The sequence below is a fragment of the Equus caballus genome, chromosome 4 (genome assembly GCF_041296265.1).
Source record: "Equus caballus isolate H_3958 breed thoroughbred chromosome 4, TB-T2T, whole genome shotgun sequence".
Classification (NCBI taxonomy): Eukaryota; Metazoa; Chordata; class Mammalia; order Perissodactyla; family Equidae; genus Equus; species Equus caballus.
Window position 1 is genome coordinate 14,649,225 of NC_091687.1, and position 22,224 is coordinate 14,671,448.

General features: G+C 42.9%; 1 protein-coding gene across 7 annotated transcripts in view; it reads left to right on the top strand.

Annotated features, from left to right (window-relative positions):
* The window catches only part of BLVRA (biliverdin reductase A), a 64,477-nt gene extending 45,880 nt beyond the window's left edge, over positions 1–18,597 (top strand). For 6 of the 7 annotated variants that reach the window (XM_070264259.1, XM_070264258.1, XM_005609106.4 and 3 more), the window contains 3 exons: positions 10,224–10,331; positions 12,447–12,618; positions 18,219–18,597. In XM_070264259.1, coding sequence (XP_070120360.1) covers positions 10,224–10,331; positions 12,447–12,618; positions 18,219–18,477 — 539 coding nt within the window. In that variant the 3' untranslated portion in view covers positions 18,478–18,597. The remainder of the gene's footprint in view (positions 1–10,223; positions 10,332–12,446; positions 12,619–18,218) is intronic. The other variant, NM_001309290.2, reaches the window with a different exon arrangement.
* The last annotated feature ends 3,627 nt before the right edge of the window (positions 18,598–22,224 follow it).

Genomic DNA, 22,224 nt, shown 5'->3' on the forward strand with positions numbered 1-22,224 from the left:
GGAATAGCCCTGGCTGCAACTGCCTCCAGCATCTCCACAGCCTTGGCCACAGAAGACCCGCACAGTATACACTGATGTTGACCTCAGCTAACAGATCTACACAGAGACTATGCCACTGTACCCTACAGGAACCAAGCACTGCATCCCACCCAGCCAGCGCCCTTGCAGCAATCATCAGGTGAAAATCTTTCCCACTGAAGCCAGTCCAAAATGGCTGGAGAAGTGGCTGCTCCCTCAGATGCACAGATATCAATGCCAAGCCATGAGAAACATGAAAAACCAAAGGAAGACACCACCATCAAAGGAACACAACAGTTTTCCAGTAACTCACCCCAAAGAAGTGGAGATCTACAAGTTACCTGGAAAAGAATTCAAAATTATTTTAAGGAAACTCAGCATGGTTCAAGAGAATACAGATAGACAATGAAATCAGGAAAACAGTACATGATGGAAACGAGAAGATAGAAATCATAGAAAAGAAACAAATTCTGGAGCTGAAGAACACATTGAATGAAATGAAAAATTCAATAGAGAGCTTCAACAGCAGGCTCAATCAGGCAGACGAAAGAATCTGTGAGCTTGAAGACAGATCTGTTGATATTATTGAGTCAAGAGGAAAAAAGAAATTAGAATGTAAAAGTGAAGAAAGCATAGATGAATCATGGCACAGCATCAGTTGAAGCAATATTCACATTATGGGAGTCCCAGAAAGAGAAGGGAGAATGAAAGAGAAAGAAAACTTATTTAAAGAAATAATTGCTGAAACTTCCTGTATCTGAGGAGAGAGATGGTCATCCAGGAACATGAAACTCAAGGATCCCTAAAAAGATTTAGCACAAAGAGATCTTCACCAAGACACATTATAGGCAAGCTCTTCAAAATCAAATTGAATTTTGAAAGCAGCAAGAGAAAAAAAGACTCATCACATGCAATGGAGTCCTGACAAGGCTATCAGCAGAAAACTGTAGGCCAGGAGAGAGTGGGATGATATGTTCAAAGTGCTTAAAGAAAAGAACTGTCAAGCAAGAACACTTTACCCAGGAAAATTGTCCTCAGAAATGAAGGAGAGGGGCTGGCCCAGTGGCACAGCGGTTAAGTTCGCACATTCTGCTTTGGCAGCCCAGGGTTCACCGGTTCAGATCCTGGGTGCAGACCTACACACTGCTTGTCAGGCCATGCGGTGGCAGGCATCCCACAAATAAAGTAGAGGAAGATGTTAGCTCAGGGCCAGTCTTCCTCAGCAAAAGGAGAAGGATGGGCAGATGTTAGCTGAGTGCTAATCTTCCTCAAAAAAAAGGAAAAATAAGAAATGAAGGAGAGATAAAGACTTTCCCAGACAAATAAAAACTGAAGGAATTTATCATCAGCATTAGAAGAAATGCTGAAGGAAGTTCCACGCTGAAATGAAAGAGTGCTAAGTAGTAGCAAGAAAATATATAAAAGTATAAAATTCACTGGTAAAGATAAGTATATAGTCAAATTCAAAATAATGCTGCAATAGTGGTGTGTAAATCATTCTGAACTCTAGCGTATAGGTTAAAAGACAAAAGTGTTAAAATAACTACAGCTACAATATTTTATTAATGCATTCACAAGATAAAAAATGTAAATTGAGATAGCAACAGCATAATTTGTGTGGGGGGGGGAATAAATGTGTATAATTTTGTTATGCAATTGAAATTAAGTTATCAGCTTAAAATAGACTGTTATAACTATAATATGTATTATGAAAACCTCATCATCATAACAAAGAAAAACCTATAATCTATACACAAATGATAAAGAGAAAAGAATCAAAGCATACCACTACAAGAAGTCATTAATTCACAAAGAAAGACAGCAGGAGATGAAAAAATGAAGAAAGGAGCTATAAAATAGTCGGAAAGCAATTAACAAAATGGCTTACCTGTCAGTAATTACTCCAAATGTAAATGGCCTAAATTCCCCAATTAAAAACAGAGTGACTCAATAGATAAAAAAAGAAGACCCAACGATATGCTGCCTGCAAGAGACTCACTTACGCTTTAAGAACATTCGTAAGTCAAAAGTGAATAAATGTAAAAATATTTTATGCACATGGAAACCAAACTAGAGCATATACTTACATCAGACAAAATAGACTTTAACTCAAAAGCTGTAGCAAGAGGGAAAGAAGGTCATTATGTAATGATAAATGGATCAGTTCATGAAGAGGATATAACAATTGTAAATATATGTGCACTCAATATTAGAGCACCTAGCTATATTAAACAATTATTTACAAATCTGAAGGCAAAAATAGACAGCAATGCAATAATGGTAGAAGACTTTAATACCCACTTTCAACAATGGATAGATCATCCAGACAACATGGAAATAATGGATTTGAGCTACACTTTAGACCAAATGGACCTAACAGACATTTACAGAGCATTTCAGCCAACAACGGAATACACATTCTCCTCAAGTGCACATGGAACATTCTTCGGGATAGATTATATGTTTGGTCACAAAACAAGTCTTAACAAATGTAATGAGATTGAAATCTTATCAGGTATCTTTTCTGACCACATGGTATAAAGGTAGAAGTCAGTAACAAGGAGGAAAGCTGGAAAAGTTACAAATACATGGATTAAACAACATGCTTCTGAAAAACCAATGGGACAAAGAAGAAATAAAAAAAAATCTTGATGAATGAAAATGGAAATACAAATACCAAAACTCATCAGATTCAACAAAACCATTTCTAAGAGAAGAGTTTATAGTGATAAACACCTACATTAAGAAAAAATAAAGATCTCAAATAAACAACTTAACTTTACATCTCAAGGAAGTGGAAAAGGAAGAACAAACTTAGCAGGAAGGAGGGAAACAATAAAGATGAGAGCAGAAATAAATGAAATAGAGACTAATAAAGACAATAGAAAAGATCAATGAAACTAAGAGTTGATTTTTTAAGAAATTAAACAAAATTAACAAACCTTTTGCTAGACTTACCCCCCCAAAAAAGACAATTCAAATTAATAAAATTATAAATGAGGGAGGAGACATTGTAACTGATAGCACAGAAATACAAAAGATCATAAAAGACCACTATGAACAATTATACATCAACAAATTAAGTAACTTAGAAGGAAATGGATGAATTCCTAGGAACATACAACTTACCAAGACTGAATCATGAAGTATAGAAAAACTGAACAGACCAATAATGAGCAAGAAGATTGGATAAGTAATCAAAAACCTGCCAACATCTAAAAAGCTTAAGACAAGATGGCTTCATAGGTGAATTCTACAAAACATTTAAAGAAGAATTAATACCAGTCCTTCTCAAACTCTTCCAAAAAATTGGAGAGGGAGGAATGCTGCTTAACTCATTTTACGAGGCTAGCATTACTCTAATAAAGTAGACAAAGACACTAAAAGAAAAGAAAATTACAGGCCGCTATCCATGATGAACATAGATGCAAAAATCTTCATCCAAATACTAGCACTGAATTCAAGAGCACATTAAAAGGATCATACACCCTGATCTAGTGGGATTCATTGCTGGGATGCAAGGATGGTTCAACATACGTAAATCAATAAATCTGATACACCGCATTAATGGAATGAAGGGTATTATATGATCTTCTCAATAGATGCAGAAACTGCATTTGACAAAATTCAGTATCCTTTCATGATAAAAACTCTCAACAGGGGCTGGCCCTGTGGCCGAGTGGTTAAGTTCGCGCGCTCCGCTGCAGGCGGCCCAGTGTTTCGTTGGTTCGAATCCTGGGCGCGGACATGGCACTGCTCATCAAACCATGCTGAGGCAGCGTCCCATATGCCACAACTAGAAGGACCCACAACGAAGAATATACAACTATGTACTGGGGGGCTTTGGGGAGAAAAAGGAAAAAATAAAATCTTAAAAAAAAAAACTCTCAACAAACTAGGTATAGAAGGAATGTTCCTCAATATAGTAAAGGTGATAGTGAGAAACCCATAGCTAACAACATGTTTGTTGGTGAAAAATTAAAAGCCTTTCCTCTAAGATCAGGAACAAGACAAGGATGTCCACTCTCTCTACGTTCTGTTTAACAGTACTAGAAGTTGAAGGCAGAGTAATTAGGCAAGAAGAAGAAATAACAGGCATCCAAATCAAGAAGGAAGAATTAAAATTGTCTTTGTTTGCAGATGACTTGATTTTATGTAGAGAACACTAAATACTCCACCGAGGACTGTTAGCGCTAATAAATGGGTTCAGTAAAGTTGTAGAATACAAAATCAACGTTCAGAAATCAGTTGTGTTTCTATACACTAACAACTCTCTGAGAGAGAAATTTAGAAAGCAATCCCATTTACAGTACCATCAAAAACAATAAAATACTTAGTAATAAATTTAACCAAGGAGGTGAAAGATGTACACTGAAAACTATAAGACATTCATAAAAGGGATTAAAGACACAAATAAACGGAAAGATATGCCATGATCTTGGATTGGAAGGATTGTTAAAATGTCCGTACTATCCAAAGCAATCTAGAGATTCAGTGCAATGTCTATCAAAATTGCAATGGTGTTTTTCACAGAAAGAGAAAAAACTATCCTGAAATTTGGTATGAAACCCGTAAGACCCCAAATAGCAAAAGCAGTCCTGAGAATGAAGAACAAATTGGAGACATCACACTTCCTGATTACAACCTATAGTACAAAGCTATAGGAATCAAACAGTGTGGTACTGCCATAAAAACAGGCATATAGATCAGTGGAACAGAATAGAGAGCCCAGATGTAAACCCAGGTGTATATGGTCAACTAATTTTTGACAAGGGCACCGAAAACACACAATGGGAGAAGGATAGTTTCTCCAATCAGTAGTGTTGGGAAAACTGAACATCTACATGCAAAAGAATGAAACTGAGCCCTGTCTTACACTGCTCACAAACGTTATCTTGAAATGTATCAAAGACAAATGAAGCAATAAAAGAAGAATGACCTGAAACTGTAAAATTCCTTGAAGGAAACATTGTTTTCCTGGGTAAGACACCAAGTGCGTGGACAGCGAAAGCTAAAAATAAACAGATAGATGTACATCAAACTAAAGAGATTCTGCACAGCAAAGGAAACAATAAATTGAAATGGCAACCTGCAGTGTCGGAAAAAATATTTGCAAACTATCTGTCTGATAAGGGGTTAATATCCAAAATATAAAAAACTCATGCAACTAATAGCAAAAAAGCAAATAATCCAATTATAAAATGAGCAGATGACCTGAATAGACATATTCTCAAAGAAGACATACAACAGGTATGTCAACAGGTGTATGAAAAGGTGCTCAACATTGCTAGTCATCAGGGAAATGCAGATCAAAACCGCAGTGAGATATCACCTCACACCTCTTAGGATGGCTGTTATCAAAAAATAACAAGTGTTGGTGAGGGTGTGGGGAGAAGGGAAGCATGGGGAGAAGGGAATGTAAATTGGTACAGCCAAAGTGGAAAACAGGATGGTGGGTCTTCAGAAAGTTAAAAATAGCACTACCATGTGATCCAGCAATCCCACTCCTGGGTGTGTATCCGAAGAAATTGAAATCAATATAGCAAAGAAATCTCTGCACACTCATGTTTCTTATAGCATTATTCACAATAGCCAAGACATGGAACCAACCTAAGTGTCCTTCATCAGGTGAAAGGAGAAAGAGAATGTGGTATGCATGTACACACACACATACATGCCTGCACACAATGGAATGTTATTCAGCCATAAAAAAGAGGGAAATCCTGCCTTTTGCAACTACATAGTGGACCTGGAGCACATTATGCTATGTGAAATAAGCCAGACAGAGAGAAATACTGTGTGGTTTCACTTATATGTGGAATCTAAAAAAATTAAAATAAACAGCCAATTTCATAGAAACAGAGATTAGAATGGTGGTTGCCTGGAGTTGAGGGAAAGAGGAAATAGGGCAGTGTTCTAAGGGTACAAATTTTCAGTTCTGAGGAGAATAAGTTGGGAGGCTCTGATGTACAGCATGGTGATAATAGTTAATGATGTGGCATTGTATACTTGAAAGTTCCTGAGAGTAGATCCTAAGCATTCTCATCACATATACACAGAGTTAACTGTCTGAGGTGATGGATGTTTTAAGTATCTTGTTCTTGGTAATTATTCCACAATGTATGTGTATATCAAATTAACACATTGTACACTTAAATATGTACAATTATATTTGTTAATTATTCCTCAATTTTAAAAAGTGAAATAAATATGAGGAAATTAACATTGATACATACTACAATCTAATCCTCAGACTGCATTCAGATTTCCCACTTTTCCTAATAACATTCTTTCTTTTCTTTTTTTTTTGAGAAAGATTAGCCCTGAGCTAACTAATGCCAATCCTCCTCTTTTTGCTGAGGAAGGCTGGCCCTGAGCTAACATCCATGCCCATCTTCCTCTACTTTATATGTGGGGCGCCTACCACAGCATGGCTTGCCAAGCGGTGCCATGTCCGCACCCGGGATCCAAACCAGCGCACCCCGGGCCTCCGAGAAGCAGAACGTGCAAACTTAACTGCTGTGCCACTGGGCCGGCCCCCCTAATAACATTCTTTATAGCAAAATGATTTAGTTTAGAATCACATATTGTCTTCAGTTGGCATGTCACTTTTAGTCTCTACTCTGAACAGTTCCTCATTCATTCCTTGGTCCTTAGGAAGATTACAGGCCACTTATTTTCCTGGCCTGTAGTGTTCCTAAATTTAGGTTTGCCTGATGTTTCTTCATGGTTAGATTCAGGGCATGCCTCTTTCATAGGAATGTCATAGAACTGATGCTGTGTTCTTCTAAATGAAATAAGCGGCATCCAATTCAGTTCATCCATTACTAATATCATTTGGTCAAGGTGGTGTCTGCCAGATTTCTCCACTGAAAGTTACTTTTTCCCTTTTGTAATTAGTGATTATTTTTGGCGAAATAGTTTGAAACTTGGTGAATATCCGCTATTTATCAGACTTTCTGATTATTCATTTACTAATTTATAGCAGTATGGATTCGTGGCTTTTTTTTTAATTCAATGGATTATAATCTATTTTTACTACTAATTTTGATGTTCAAGTTGTTTTCATATTCGGTCAGTGGGATCTCTTCATGCTGGCTCTCATGTCATTTTCTTATATTTCCGTTATTCTTTGGACGATTCCTTGCTTTCTGGAATAAAATCATTTGTGTTCATTGTTTGCTTTCTCTGCCTCAGCCCTGCAATTAGCCATTTCTTTAAGGAGCCCTAGTTCTTTTAGTGATGAATGGTATTTTAAAAAATTGTTTTTATTGAGATATAGTTGATATACAACATTATATTAGTTTCAGGTATACGACATAGTGATTCAATATTTGTATATATTGCAAAATGATCACCACAATAAGTTTAGTTAACACACATCACCATTAGTTAACTATGTGTGTGGTTATAACACAGTTATAAATGTTTTTCTTGTGATAAGAACTTTTAAGGTCTACTGTCTTAGCAACTTTCAAATATATGATACAGTACTAACCATAGTCACCCTGCTGTGCGTTACGTCCCCAGGACTTATTTATTTTATGACTGGAAGTTTGTACCTTTTGACCACCGTCACCTATTTTGCCCACTCCCTACCCCACCTATGACAGCCATCAATCTGTTCTCTGTATCTATGAGGTGTTTTTGTAAGGTTCCATATATAAGTGAGACCATACAATATTTCTCTTTCTCTGTCTGTCTGATTTCACTTAGCATAATGCCCTCAAGGTCCCCATAATGTCACAAATGGCAAGATTATCCTCTTTTTTATGGCTGAATAATATTCCATTGTGTATATATACCACATCTTTATCCATTCATCCATTGGTGGACACTTAGGTTGTTTCCATGTCTTGGCTGTTGTAAATAATGCTGCAATAAACATGGGGGTGCAGATGAAATTTTGAGTTAGTGTTTTCGTTTTCTTCAGATAAATACTCAGAAGTAGAATTTCTGGATCATATGGTAGTTCTACTTTTAATTTTTTGAGGAACCTCCATACTGTTTTCCATAGTGGCTGCACCAATTTACATTCCCACCAACAGTGCAGTAAATGGTATATTGATGTTAAGAGCACCAGGTGTACTCATTGCTTTTGAAGTATCTCTGCTTCTAAGTTCTTTCAAGGAAGAGATCTAGGAATATATGTATATGAATTTCTGTGTGTGTGTGTGCGTATACACTGTGGTTGCCACACATGTTTATCACAGTAGAGCATTGAGTGAATGATAGAAAAACAAGCAAAGATACAGTTTCTTTGATGACCATGGATATGGACATCGTGCTAGAGAAAACACAGCATCCTCTAAAACATGGTCCAACTTCCCAGATGCCCAGCGTCCCTTTATAGGCCTGCAGATGTGGGCAAAGCCACCCACAGGAAATAAGGTTCAACTTTTCGTAAGAAGCTTTCTTTGCCTTCTTCATGGTCTAGGGAGAGGATGGAAGGGATCTCACTCTCCCACACACTTAACCGTCTGGAGACAGGCAGCATGGCTGCCCACTCCTGAGGTGCAGAAACCAGCCCAGCACATTCTGCAGTGTTTTCTGTGAAGCTGAGTTAAGCAACGGCCAATGTCCCAGGAGAATCTCCCACTTGCCCAGATTTCTCTCTGTGTTTCAGTGAAACTGTAGATCATAACCACACTTTACACTTAATCACAAAATGGTTCTTAAATAGACATTTTTCCAAAGAGGACATCAAAATGGCCAACAGACACATGAAAAGATGCTCAGCCTCACTAATCATCAGGGAAATTCAAATCAAAACCAACCACAATGAGATATCACCTCACACCTTTAGGATGGCTGTCATCAAGAAGACAGGAGACAGCAGGTGCTGGCGAGGAGTGGTAAAAAGGGAACCCTTATACATTGTTGGTGGGAATGTAAATTGGTCCAACCACTATGGGAAACACTATGGAGGGTCCTCAAAAAATTAGGGGTAGAACTGCCATATGATCCAGCACTTGCACTTCCAGGTATAAACCCAAAGGAAGTGGAAACAGGGTTTTGACAAGATATCTGCACTCCCGTGTTCATTGCAGCATTATTCACAGTAGCGAAGATGTGGAAACGATTCAATTGCCCAGCAACAAATGAATGGATGAAAAAGATGTGATATGTGTACACAGTGGGACGTTATTCAGCCTTGAGCAAGGAGGATATCCTCCCGTTTACAACAACACGGATGCACTTTGAGCACATTACGCTAGATGAGATAAGGAGATAAGTCAGACAGAGAAAAACAAGTACCGTATGATGTCACTTTTATGTGGAATCTAAAATAAATCTGTAAAGAACAGAGTAAAATGGTGGTTACCAGGGGATGGCAGGGTGGTGAGAATGAGAGTGGTGGCGTTTAAGGGCACAAACTTGCAAAGAGTAGTAAATAAGCCTTAGAGCTTATTTAGATGCAGTTGAAAGATACAAAGTTTCTAAATAAATAAATAATAAAAGGGGAAAATAAAACGTACTTGAATAAAAGGGCTTTATTATTCTTTAAATTTTCCTTAGGTTTTTTTTTTTTGTTCTGTCAACCTAGAGAGGTTGGTAATATGGGATAAAATATATGGAAAAAATAGGCACGTGAGAAGGGTTGAAAATGAAGAGCTATTGAGGAGAAAAAAAATAGTTCTGTATTTTATGAAACTCCTGGCCTAGATGTAAAAAAGCCAGCAGAGCAACAGTTTTTAACAGCTTTCTTTTAGAATCCAAAATTTTAGTTATGAATGTTAAGGTTTTATCCTCCCTCCAGCCTGATAATTTTAAAAAGTCATCTGATGCTTCCCACTCTATGAAATAAAGAGTCTAATTTTAGCTCATCTCCTTTAGCCCCAACAATCTCTTCTCTTTTCTTCAGTCCCAATCCCTTTGCTTCTCCGTGTTTCTGAGGTTTCTCTGCCACGCCGCCCCTTCTGTCCCAAACAGAAGCTAACACTCGGCTGACTCTCAGACGCGTCCCTGGTCTCATCTTGCTCTGGGGCGGGTGGACACCATGTTGCTTTCTCAGATTTTCTTTTCTGTTGTAAGCGTAGAGCTGGTGCCGCCTTTACCTGAGTGTGCAGGTGTAGCGGTGCTCGGGGCAGTTCTGAGGTCTGTGTGTCCTTCTGCGCTGGAGGAAGACAGACCTAGGCTCTGGGATGCACAAGCACACACAGTGGGTGATGACCGCCTTTTTTCCTCCATTTGTGTCCTGACAGGGAGAGTCTTGCACGAGGAGCATGTTGAACTCTTGATGGAGGAGTTTGCATTCCTGAAGAAGGAAGTGGTGGGGAAAGACCTGCTGAAAGGCTCTCTTCTCTTCACAGGTCAGTTTTAGGTGGGATCCCAGGTCGTGCGTAACTGGTGAGGCCAGTGGCTACTGGGCTGCTTGCCTAGCTCTCTAGATGTGCGCTTGGATTCATTTTTCCTAAAGACTCTCTGACTGAGGACCAATTTAATTTAATCTCCCCATGCTTCCACAAACAAAAATATCTACTTTGCTTCTTTCCTCAAATGAGATGGAATTGCTTGGTGGGGCTTGGGTAAAACATATGTTACAGTCTCAAGCATATTTACGCTTCTGGGTCAGTTTGTTAGGTAGAATTTCCCCTCATGAAATCTTAACAAATTGGAGATTATTTTTCCACAGGAGGTTGAAAATGAAACCTCTTTTTTAAAAAAGGACTCAGAGACGCATTCTTGGACAAGAGAACATTTTTACACTTCTCTTTGTGGAGCAAATAAAATATGCATAGCCCCTTCTTCCTCCAGCAGGTTACAAGGACCTTGGCTGCGGCCAAAATATTTGGTCTGCCATATATTTGCTTATTTACTTTGGGTTTGTCATTCTTTAGGGGGCTACATTAGCAATAGGACAGGAGCGTCCTGGAGCCTCATGCTTTTTAAATCACCTTTGGATGGACTCCTTATTTGGTTACACCCAAGGGTGTCTGGGCCACCCTTCTGAGGGCTTTTCTTACAGAAAGAAAAGCCTGACATGGTCTGGAATAGTTAAATGGTAAAACTATTCATCTCTTCATGAGTTTCCAGAAAATGCAATGGAACCTCATTGCAAAATCCATCTTCATCCTTTAAAATGGTGATGTAATGAGAGTTGTGGGACAAATAATAATAACCATTGATCTGTACAAGGAACTATGCTAAGTATGTGACATGCATTAGTTTGTGTTAATTCGTATGATAATCCTATAAAGTGGGTATTTATTACCCCCATTATACAGGTGAAAAAAATGCAGCTCGGAGAGGGGAGCGCTCACAAAGTTGACTAAACAGTTGACTGGCTGAGCCAGATTGGCGCTCAGGCCTCTGACTTCATGGCTCAGACTTTCGATTGCCTCTCGGTCCTCTCCAAAGATCAAGAGCAGGCACTCACCAGCCCAGAGGGAGGTGCCTTTCTTTTTTAAGTTTGACGCTTAGGTCTCAGTGATTTCAAACCATGTTGTCTACGAAACATAATTTTTGTTTGCTTTTATTTATAACTTAACCTTTTTTAGAACATATTCATAATCATGAATTGCTTTAAGCTAATATCAAAGTTACAAGAAATCTTTGGCTTATAGAGCAACGTAATAGATATGAAGTCTTATAAATTTAGGTTATGCTTAAAATTTGTCCTGGGGACAGTGGGCAGCAGTATCTTGGCCAGATGGATTTCTCCCACAGGGATCGTTCTGAATGTACTTTTGTACACGAGATTATGAAGACTTAAGAAAACACTTAACACTGTATCAGTTTCTTGATATTGACGTAGTTTATAAGTATTACTGCTTGCTTTATGGCTATCATGATGCTTTCACCCTGTTGCCATTACACAGACAGTTACATGGTGTGTATGGAAATATAGGTTTGAGGGGCTAAAATACCTGATTCTTCTTTTTTTTTAGAAGACTTTTTAAATCACTAACAGAAGAGGATAGATATGTATGTATATATGTGTTACACAGACAGTTACATGGTGTGTATGGAAATATAGGTTTGAGGGGCTAAAATACCTGATTCTTCTTTTTTTTTTTAGAAGACTTTTTAAATCACTAACAGAAGAGGATAGATATGTATGTATATATGTGTGTATAAGTATACGTATGTTTACATACATACACACACACATATATGTAAGAAGCCTGAAACATCTTTATTATCCTGTGTGCTAGACGGACTGCTGTTTCCAATAAAATGTTTTTTTTACTAAAAGCAAGAAAAAAAGGAGGTGCTTGTACGATGGTTGCAGTCAGGCACCTGAGTCTCATCAGTACTGTTGGTGATCTTGCACACCCACACCCTCAGGCAGGGTTGCCTTGTCCCGATCACCTCGCCACGTCTGTTCACCCTCTGTCGTACCTGCCCCCACGGCCCGCCTGCTCTCCAGCTGGCAGGCCCTCGCTTCCCGGTCCCGGTCCCCACGTGTTTGTGCTTCCCCGCAGCTGGCCCGCTGGAACAAGAGCGGTTTGGCTTCCCCGCGTTCAGTGGCATTTCTCGCCTCACCTGGCTGGTCTCCCTCTTTGGGGAGCTTTCTCTCGTGTCCGCCACTTTGGAACAGCGAAAGGAAGATCAGTATATGAAAATGACTGTGTGCTTGGAGACGGAGAACAAACGGTAGGTCACGAGACCCCGTGAGGAGGAGGGAGCTTAAGGACGTCCTCGTGTGTTCCCGAGGGTGAATCTGGAGGTAGCCCAGCAGGCCTCCACCCCGCCCCCACTCCAGAAGGGCTGTCTGCTTCTGCAGACGGAGCAGATGCTGGGGTTGCGCTTCTCTTCCCTCATTTCATCCTCACTGCAGCCCTGGAAGGTAAACAAGACCAACAGGATCCCCTTTGCAGTAAGCAGAGGCTGGTAGAGTTTGAGCAGGTTGCCTACGCCACACAAGTGAGCAGTAGCAGATGCAGAGGCAGAAATCCAGTTACCTCTGTGCCCTGCATTCTTTCCAACGTTTTCTTAGGAAAGTTTCAGAGGGTGACGCTGAAAGAATTTTACTGAACATCCGTACAACTCCCACCCGGATCCTGCCATCAGCATTTTACCGTGCCTGCTTATCACACGTCCAGACCTTTGTTCCTCAGTGTGACCACAACTTAGTCAGCTGTACCATCACGTCATGCTGTCGTTCTATTCCCGAAATGTTCTGATTCTTTATTTCTCACGCCAAGTCTTTTTAAACAAAAGCATATTCATAATTTTCCTTGAAAAGCATTTGCACTGTGTAAAATGTTTCAAACAGCCAGAGTTTTAGAGTGTTTCTATATCTGTTTCCAGATAGGTGGGTGTCTTGGTAGTAAAAGAAACAGACCATCGGGTAGTTACAAAGAGAGAAGTATTTGAGTTCCCGAATGAAGCTGATCTGTGTCCCTTTCCAGGAGGTTCCCCTTTGCCGAGGGGCGGGGGCAGAGGTCACAGGTGCAGGGAAAGCGTGCAGAGCTGGGAAGTGCTGCATGTGGAGAGATGGCGTGGGGCCGCTGACTGTGACGCCGGCTGTGGGGTGTTAGAATTGCAGCCATGACAGGTGCGGTCCCCTGTGTTCAGAGCTGAAGGCAGCTCAGGGTGCTCAGGAGCACAGGGAACGGGGCTGGAGGGGTCAGATCCCACTTCTCAGAGGGGAAGGCTTGACGTCTGAGGAGGAGTCAGACAGGAAACGAGACTTGAGGGAAGCAGAGGCTGACCCGTCACTGCAGGGGGAGGCACGCTCTGGGTGAGGGGCTGGGACAGATGGCAAATCCCAATTATAACAACTTCTTAAGTTCATCTAGTACTTTCCACTTCACAGACTGCTTTGTAACCTCACACCACCACCACCAAAGGTAAAGCCGTGTTCTTATTATCATGACTTATTTTTACTGCTTGGGAAACTGAAGCGGAGGAAACATCCTAACCTTTTGCATTCCCTCGAACCCTCAGACTCCGTGTTAGAATGAAGGACATGAGAAGTTTCCTTAGATGGATCAGAATGTTTGGAATATCTCAAATTTATTTTTATCTGGTATTAAAGCAATAAATAAGGAGCATTAATATTAATCTTTGTCATCACATTCTGGGATGTTTGTAAAGTCTGTACCATGAGCTTTTAAAACGAGCCATGGGTGGATCCAGCCCTGTGCTGTAGTGGTTAAGTTCGGCGCGCTCCACTTTGGCTGCCTGGGTTCACGGGTTTGGATCCCAGGTGTGGACATACACCACTCTTCAGCCATGCTGTGGCAGCCACCCTCATATAAAGTGGAGGAAGATTGGCACAGATGTTAGCTCACAGCTAATCTTCCTCAGCAAAAAAAAAAAAAAACAACAAACAAACAAAAAAATCTAGCCATGGCCTGAAACTAACATGTTGCATGTCAACATACCTCAAAAAAACAAGCAAACAGGCCAGCCTGGTGGCAGTGGTTAAGTTCATGCACTCTACTTCGGCGGCCTAGGGTTCATGGGTTCAGATCCCAGGCATGACCTACACACTGCTCATCAGGCCATGCTCTGGCAGCATCCCCTATACAAAATAGAGGAAGATTGGCACAGATGGTTAGCTCAGGGCCAATCTTCCTCACCACAAAAGAAAACAAGCTGACAAACAAAAAACTAGCCATGGGAATTAATCTTTTAGAAGAAGTTAGACCAGCTTTTTGATAGAGTTTGTAATAGTCATTTATCTATTTATTTATTTATTTATTTGTGTGAGGAAGATTGGCCCTGAGTTAACATCCGTTGCAATCTTCCTCTTTTTTCTTTTTTTTTTGCTTGAGGAAGATTAGCCGTGAGCTAACATCTGTGCCAGTCTTCTTTCCCCACTTTGTAGCCAGTCTTCCCCTACTTTGTACGTGGGATGCCTCCACAGTATGGCTGTTGAGTGGAGTCGGTCCACACCCGGGATCCGAAACTGGCGAACCCCAGGCTGCCAAAGTGGAGTGCACAAAACTTTTAACTACTCGGCCATGGGGCCAGCCCCTGTAGCAATCATTTATTTTTTAAAATTTAAATCATAACCAAATATTTTAGTTGCTAGACTGAACACCTAGTTTTACTAGTTTACTAATTTAACTGCTGCTTCCTAGATTCTTTGCCTGACCTGAGTATGAATTTTTGATTTATAAGCTAGCATTGATTCACACACAAGTCATTTTAGTGACTTCCAGAATAGAAAACTTGCTTGACTGCAGATCTTCAAAGCAGACTGGTCGCTGCCCGGGTTCCGTGCCCGGGGTCCAGTGCGCTGTGTGACAGAGAAAGGCCATCTCCTCCTGTGGACGCAGCCCTGGCTTCTGACTCCCCTGGGGAAGATGCTTTGGGCTCTGTGGGCCTCTTTTCCCTCTGTCCCTAGCTCATCGCAGTCTGCAGCCACAGTTTGTTTCAGGGGTGGGTCAATGTCTTTGCAGGGCTTGTCATGACACATTAGAAGCCACTGCCAGTTGTTCCCAAACACAGTGTGTTAAGTTCTAGCTACCTTCAGACCACGCTGTGGGATGGAGTGGAACCACAGCAGGGGCTGGGGAGGTGGGGAGGCGTGATCTTGAAAGGTCACAATAAAAGGACGAGCAGGACGGGGCTCATTACTTGATCCCTGTTGTACAAGTGTGAGTACCAGCTACTGTTTATTGGGTGCTCACTACGTGCTGGGCCTGGGCTGAGCCCTTTTACAGGGATTTTCTCATATAATCTTTATGCCAGCTCTGAAATGGGTGTTATTCTTATCACCTAGGAAACTGAGGCTCAGAGAGGTTGAGAAACTTGCCAAGAACACAGAGCTGTAAGTGATGGTGTGAGAATCACACTTAGGCAGCCTGTCTCCGGTTCTCAGGTTGTCACGCCTTCTCCCCAGGAGTGCACAGGAAGGGCACGAGAAAGGGGTATCATGGAAACCCCACCAGGCCTTGTCCTCTCGGTGAAGCAGTTATCATTAGCCTCAGATCCCAGAGTCAGCTGGGCAGCCTTAGTGCAACTTATTCCCAAGCCCGTGTTCTTTTCATTTTACCAGCAGTTTTCAAACTTTGTAAAAATAAGCATTAGAATGCTTTTTCAACCCAGATCTTTTGTGGATAGCCAGTACAGAGAAGAGGTGCACGCTTCAACTCTCCTGTTGAAGCCAGTTTGTGGGAGTGGTGCCAACGCCATGCAGCTGCTGCCTGCCCGTCCTTCAGGGCTGGGGGAGGAGCGCCACCAGGAGGCGCCACCTCCGCGGTGCTTGCAGACACCTGCGGACGCTGAGGATGTGCATGTGTTTGAACATCTTCCTGTAGAAGCTGAGAAGTAAGAAGCGTTTTGCAGGTAGTCAGTGCCCGGGTTAGTGAATGCAGGTATTTGCAAGTGAAGGTTCTCACAGAGAGGAGCAGCAGAGGAGCTGTCTGTGAATTCAAGCTGGTGCTTTTGGTTGGGGTGTCTGGAGCTGAGTGCCGTCCAGGCCCAGGGCACAAGGGGACCAGGTCCTGTCCTCCTCTCTGCTCCACCCAGGTGGCAGTGAAGTGCCTGCAGCCTGTGGCCTCACTTCAGTACAGGATTAGGAAACAGCGTGACTTGTCAGTGACCACAAAACGAGGACGTTATTGTTTCAACTCTCTCCTGATGTCTCCTGCACGTGTGGGTGTTGGCGTGGCTCCTCGTTGATGTCCTTCAGATCTTTTCCTCTTAACCACTCACTCCACACTCTATAGAGTAGCTCTTGGTAAGCCAGGTTGGCCTTACAGCCCCGTACAATCTAGTGACCTGCTTGGCCCTTTTCCCTGTAACCCCACACCTACGTCTTAAGCCTTATCCTGGCCCATCACTCTAGAGGCGGAGAAGAAACAAACAATCAAAGGTACTTTCCTTTCATCCTTAGCAACGCTGGTCTAACCCGGCCCTGCCAGGCCTCCCTTCTGCGGCCCAGTGGGAGAGGAGGGGAAGTCTGAGCGGTGGTGGCGGGAGAGAGGAGAAGGCAGAGACCCCCATGCTGGTCAGGATCTAGCACTTTCCCTGTTTACACTGAAAACTCCATCGCTTAGCGCGACAGCCCAACACAATTCCCTCGCCCTTGACCCTGACGCATCCCTGAGAAAGAAAGGGGAGGAGAAAGCAGCGAGAAGCAGCCAGAGACCAACACCTAGTCATCGCGTTCCTGGGACTCCGTTCTAAGGAAAAGGAGGAGGGAACACTGTATATGTGTATCTGTGTGAAGATGTTGAATGCAGGGTATCCAGATTAATTTAAGATTGGAAAGAGGTTAAATGTTTGGCAACAATAAAATATTAAATAAGTTATGTAATCAATTGTGCATGCTATGCAGCCAAAAATAATCATCATAGCAGTATTTCTAGGATCATAAGAATATTTTAAAATAAGTAAAAGAAGCATAATCAAAAATTATTTATACTTGATGATTTCCATGTTACATGCATATAGACAAATATTTGAAATGATTGCCTCAAACTAAAGATACTTTTATTTAGTTGAAAGAATTATGGATTTTCTTTTTATGTAAAAAGTCCTTAAATCAATGCTGTATTGTTTTTAGAATATATTTTTAAAAGCTGATTTTCTGTTTTTCCTGGAATATTATTCAATGAAGCTTCTTACTGTAGGTCAGTGTCTACTTAGGACGTTTCTCCGTTTTTCGTTGGGCAGATAACAGCTCTTAGCTACTGTCAGGACAGAAAAGATAAAGCCAGAGAAAGGAGAGACTTCAGAGGGGTGGAGTCCACTCTGTTTGGGTTTTAGGTTTCTTCGAGTGCTGGCATCAGCCTGGGGCACAGATGTGGCGTGGACACAGAGGCTTTGTTAATCTGCAGCGAGAATCTGGTATTTTCCGGCGTGTGCTTGGGCTCGTAGACTTGTTTGAGAATGTAATGAAAGAACTCTTTCCCACACAAATGCACATATCCGTGGAGACAACAGTTTGGCCCATCTCCAGTGGTTCATGGATTGCCTGTAGCCCCTGTCTGGATCCCCTAACAGGGACCACGAGACTCAGGGTAAGAGCTCCTGAGCAACAGACTGGTGTCCACACAAAATCATTGGATGAATTCCCCGGCCTGATGGTAAATTTATATAAAGGACCATCTGGCAGTGAAGTTGGAAACAGTCATCCGCGGCCCTTGTGAGGCTGCTGGAGGTCGGAATGCCGCCTGCGTCACCGCCTAAAGCAGCAGCTGCGGACTGTGGGTGCCAGAGGACTTGTTAGCGGTTGCTCAGGTGCCAGCAGCGTCCATTTGTCATCTCTAACATCTGCTTCTTTGTCTCCGCAGTCCGCTCACGTGGATTGAAGAGAAGGCACCTGGTCTCAAACGGAACAGACATTTAAGCTTCCACTTCAAATCTGGGTCCCTGGAGAATATGCCAAATGTAGGCGTCAATAAGAATATTTTCCTGAAAGATCAAAATATATTTGTCCAGAAACTCTTGGGCCAGTTCTCAGAAAAGGAACTGGCTGCTGAAAAGAAGCGCATCCTGCACTGCCTGTGGCTGGCGGAGGAAATCCAGAAACACTGCTACTCAAAGGAGTAAAAGTGGGTGGCAGCAGGCGCTAGCGAGACCGACCGGAGTCTGATTTTTATGGAGAGTTGACCGTTCTCTCTCTTCTTACAATTAAACATGTCCTGGGTAAACAGGATTTGCTTATTGTCACCCCCCGTGTTGGGACTGATGTTTGGGGACAGGGCACGTGCGGTGGGAATGAGGCGGGAGCTCGCCGTGGCTGAGCCTCGCTAAATGCTTTGCCTGCCTGGTTTCATTTACTCTGCCCGGCAGCCCGGTCAGGTGGGTGTTACCAGGCTTGTTTTCGTTAGTGTTTTGGGAAATTCTCTTTGAGGCCACTCGGATACTCAATGGCAGAACCAGCCTTTAAACCCCACTCCTGCATTGAACCAGTACACAATAGGGCCTTGAACCCTCTTTAAGGAATTTTATTTTCCCCCACAAACTTTGGCTGGGTGACTGTGCTAGGTCCTGGGGATTCTAGAAATGAATAAGACATAGCCACTGCCTCAGTGACTCAGCGTCCAAAGGGAACCAGTCACACAAACCGGGCATTGTAATGTAGTCGTTGGTCCAATAAAAGCGATACACCCCTGGCCATCTGGAGAAGGGTTCAGGGAAAACTCTCAGCCAGCCCTTGATGATGAGTAGGTTAGCTGTGCAAGGGTCCGAGGACGGCTCTCCCGGCAGAGGACTGGCGTGAGCAAGGAGAAGGAAGTGATAAGCAGCTTGCTATGTGCCCTGGGAACAGTGTTGCTGGGACCTCGGGGCTGGGGAGGGAGTCCCGGAGAGACCTTCTGGCCGTGGGGGGCCCTGTAAGCCAGGTGAAGGAGCTGGGACACTGTTACTAGGCAGGGTAGAGGCTGAAGGCTGTTATCTGATGGGAGTGGCGTGGTGAGGTTTCCAGTTTAGGGGAAGCACTCAGAAGGCTGCCAGGAGGAGGGGAGACTTGAGACCGAGGAGGAGGAGGCCCCCATTGAGACCAACAAGTGTGTTCGCTCTTGCAGCCCGTGGGCTGTCTGGACTTGTCGCTCATGTTGAGTCAGACTCTGCTGACCCTGTGGCAGAGCTGAGTCCAGGAAGCTGCTCTGTGTCCTGTTGCATTTTCTTCAAGTTTGTGTTAGATTTCTTGCTTCTGTAAGTGTCTCCCTCTTGGTTTTTGCCTGCTCCCCACTTGCCATTGTGAGGTTTAACCAGTTCAAAAGCTGTGAGGTCACTGGTGGAGGCAAACTCTGTTTCTATTATTTTATCACCATAGCGCCTCAAGGTAAAGCAGGCAAAGATACTAACTTAAATCTAAAGAAAAAATTCTCTAGGTTATTCTTTTATTTGCCGTATAAAATAATTTGTAAAAAATATTGGTCAGTTGGTTCTCTTTCATTATCCACATCAAATGTCCCTTGGCCAGGAAGTGTTGTACATATTTTGTGTGCTGTGCAGCGTCCAGCATGAGGTAAATATGAAATATCTGATGTTTAAAATGCTGTGCACTAGCCTCTCCCGTTTGGGCTTGAGGACTCTGCTGTTTCAAAAACACTGGCTCCTGTTTGATATTGGAAGTGGGGGTGGGTGTCAAAGAAAACCAGAGCAGGACTGTAAAGTGGTATAAGCAGATTTTATCCAGGACTATTGCAATAGAGGCAGAGACCCCCGTATAGAACTGAGCTCCATCCCGAATACAGCGAGGGCAAGGGAGGGTTATACCCAAGGGGCAGGGTGGGGGTCAGTGAATGGAAGGTTACTCAGAGGAAGCATAATTCTAGCTGAACCAACTTGACAGGTTCTTGCTGAAGGGAGGCCAGGGAGGTCAGATACCAAGGGTGAGAGATGAGGAATTTGATCAGATATTGAGGGTAGGGATTCTTATTAAACTGAGTAGGATTTTTGTTGAAATTGGGCGATGCAAGACGGACATGGAAGTCCAAAGGTCGAGGCCTAGTGGAGAAGAGGGCTCAGAGGAGCCTGACTAAAGTTTGGTCAAGGAGAGCGTCTTTGTCATGGGCTGTGTGATTACTGACTGGTATTGATAACTATTCATCTCAAGCTTGTTTCATCTGTCGTCAAGAGACTCAAAATGGAGACATCCATTAATTTTACTAGTTGGTAGGAATTGCAGAGGAGGACGACGAGGAGATGGGACAGAACCGAACCTGGAGAGATGGTGATGGAGCAGCGGTCTTCTTACAGTTCTGTTTACACTGCCCTCGTCTTCCTTGGGGGCTCTGCAGCCATCCTGGCTACACCCACTGCAGCGTTCCCAAATACGCTTTCCCCTGAAGACCTCCCCCCCACACACAGCTTCTCTTCCAGAGTATCACAGAGTAGAGGAGCCACAAGTATCCCTCAGCCGTTTGTTCATAGTACCCAAAATAGTGACCTCCCTTTTCTCCCTTGCCTTTAGGCTGTCTTGACTCCTTGGAAAGTCTAGTGAGAAAAGGGGGACTTGAGGTCTGAGATTTGAGAACAAATTAGGCTCTCTGTCCAACTTGAAGGGAAAAGTCTTCTATCCCTTTTACTGTACTCACACCTGTAAGTGTTAAGGGGTCCTCTCGGAGGAAAGTAACTTACTCTGCAGTGCCCTTGACTGTCTCCAGGGACCCCTCTCTGCCCTCACCCACTCCTCCTTTGGCAGGAGTAACCTGCCCAACAGGTGAAGCTGAGAAAGTGATAAAGCATGCGAGCCAGCCACCCTCTCGATTCCCCTGAGTTCTCTGCTTGTCCACGTGGTGGGTGACTGGGGCAGCCTCTTCCTCTGCGATGATGGAGTCGCCTGCAGCTTTGAAGACTTACGTTACTCCATCAGAGGGCGGATTAGCACAGCTACCTGGCTGTAGATGCCAGCCACGTTCCCAATCAGCTTTATCATCATAGAACTGAGTCTTTGTGAAATGCTTCATCTCTCCCCTACGTCGAGCTTAATTGGTCCCTAAAATTGGGAAGGAGAAAAAGGAATCTTCCTTGCTGGCCCCTTGAATTTCAACCGTATGTTATCTCCTTGTGGTCCTTTGCCTGAAAAATCAAGTGGAAAAAAAAGGGTGAATATTTTAGTCAGTGACGCTAGAGTTCCTCAGGAGAGAGCCTATTTTTGGAAAATTCTTTGATAAGCAGTGGTGATGGAGATGGAGGGGATGAGAGAAGAGTTGTGAGGTCAGGGAAAGCCTCGGAGACCTGGGTTGGGAGATTGAGGGGAAAGACATAAATAGGCAAACCTCTCTGTGAAGGGAGCCTAAATGGGAAAGGAGAAGAGAATAAGTCCGAGAGAGCTAGGCCCTCAATAGTCAACGTGGGTGGTGTGCTACCAGCAGCCTGCGCATTGGCTGGCCTGGGAGCACATTGGAAACGCAAATTCTCAGGCCCACCTCAGACCTGCAGAGTATGAATCTACATTTTAATAAGATCTCAGGGTGATTCATGTGCATAGCAAAATCTCATGGAGCTCATGGACTAGTAAGGAAGAAAAATGTTATTTAAATAATAAATGTTAAAGCTCAACTAGGAAAAAGCTACAAAGAGGATTTGAAAGGCTTCTGCCAACGAGAGTTTTCTCCGGGCAAGAAGTCGCCAAAGAACGTGCTGAAACCTGAAGGTTGAGAAAGACTTTCAGCAGATGCAGGCAGGCGGGAGATGGGGCGGGCATTCCAGGCGGAAGGAACAAAAGTGCAAGACCCCTGTGTCCAGCCGTGTCTGAGGCCAACACTGCCCCTGGATCTACGGGCACGTGAAATGCCTTTTGGTGAATTCCAGTTGGCTTTCCTAAACCTAGCCATTTCTTTGAAA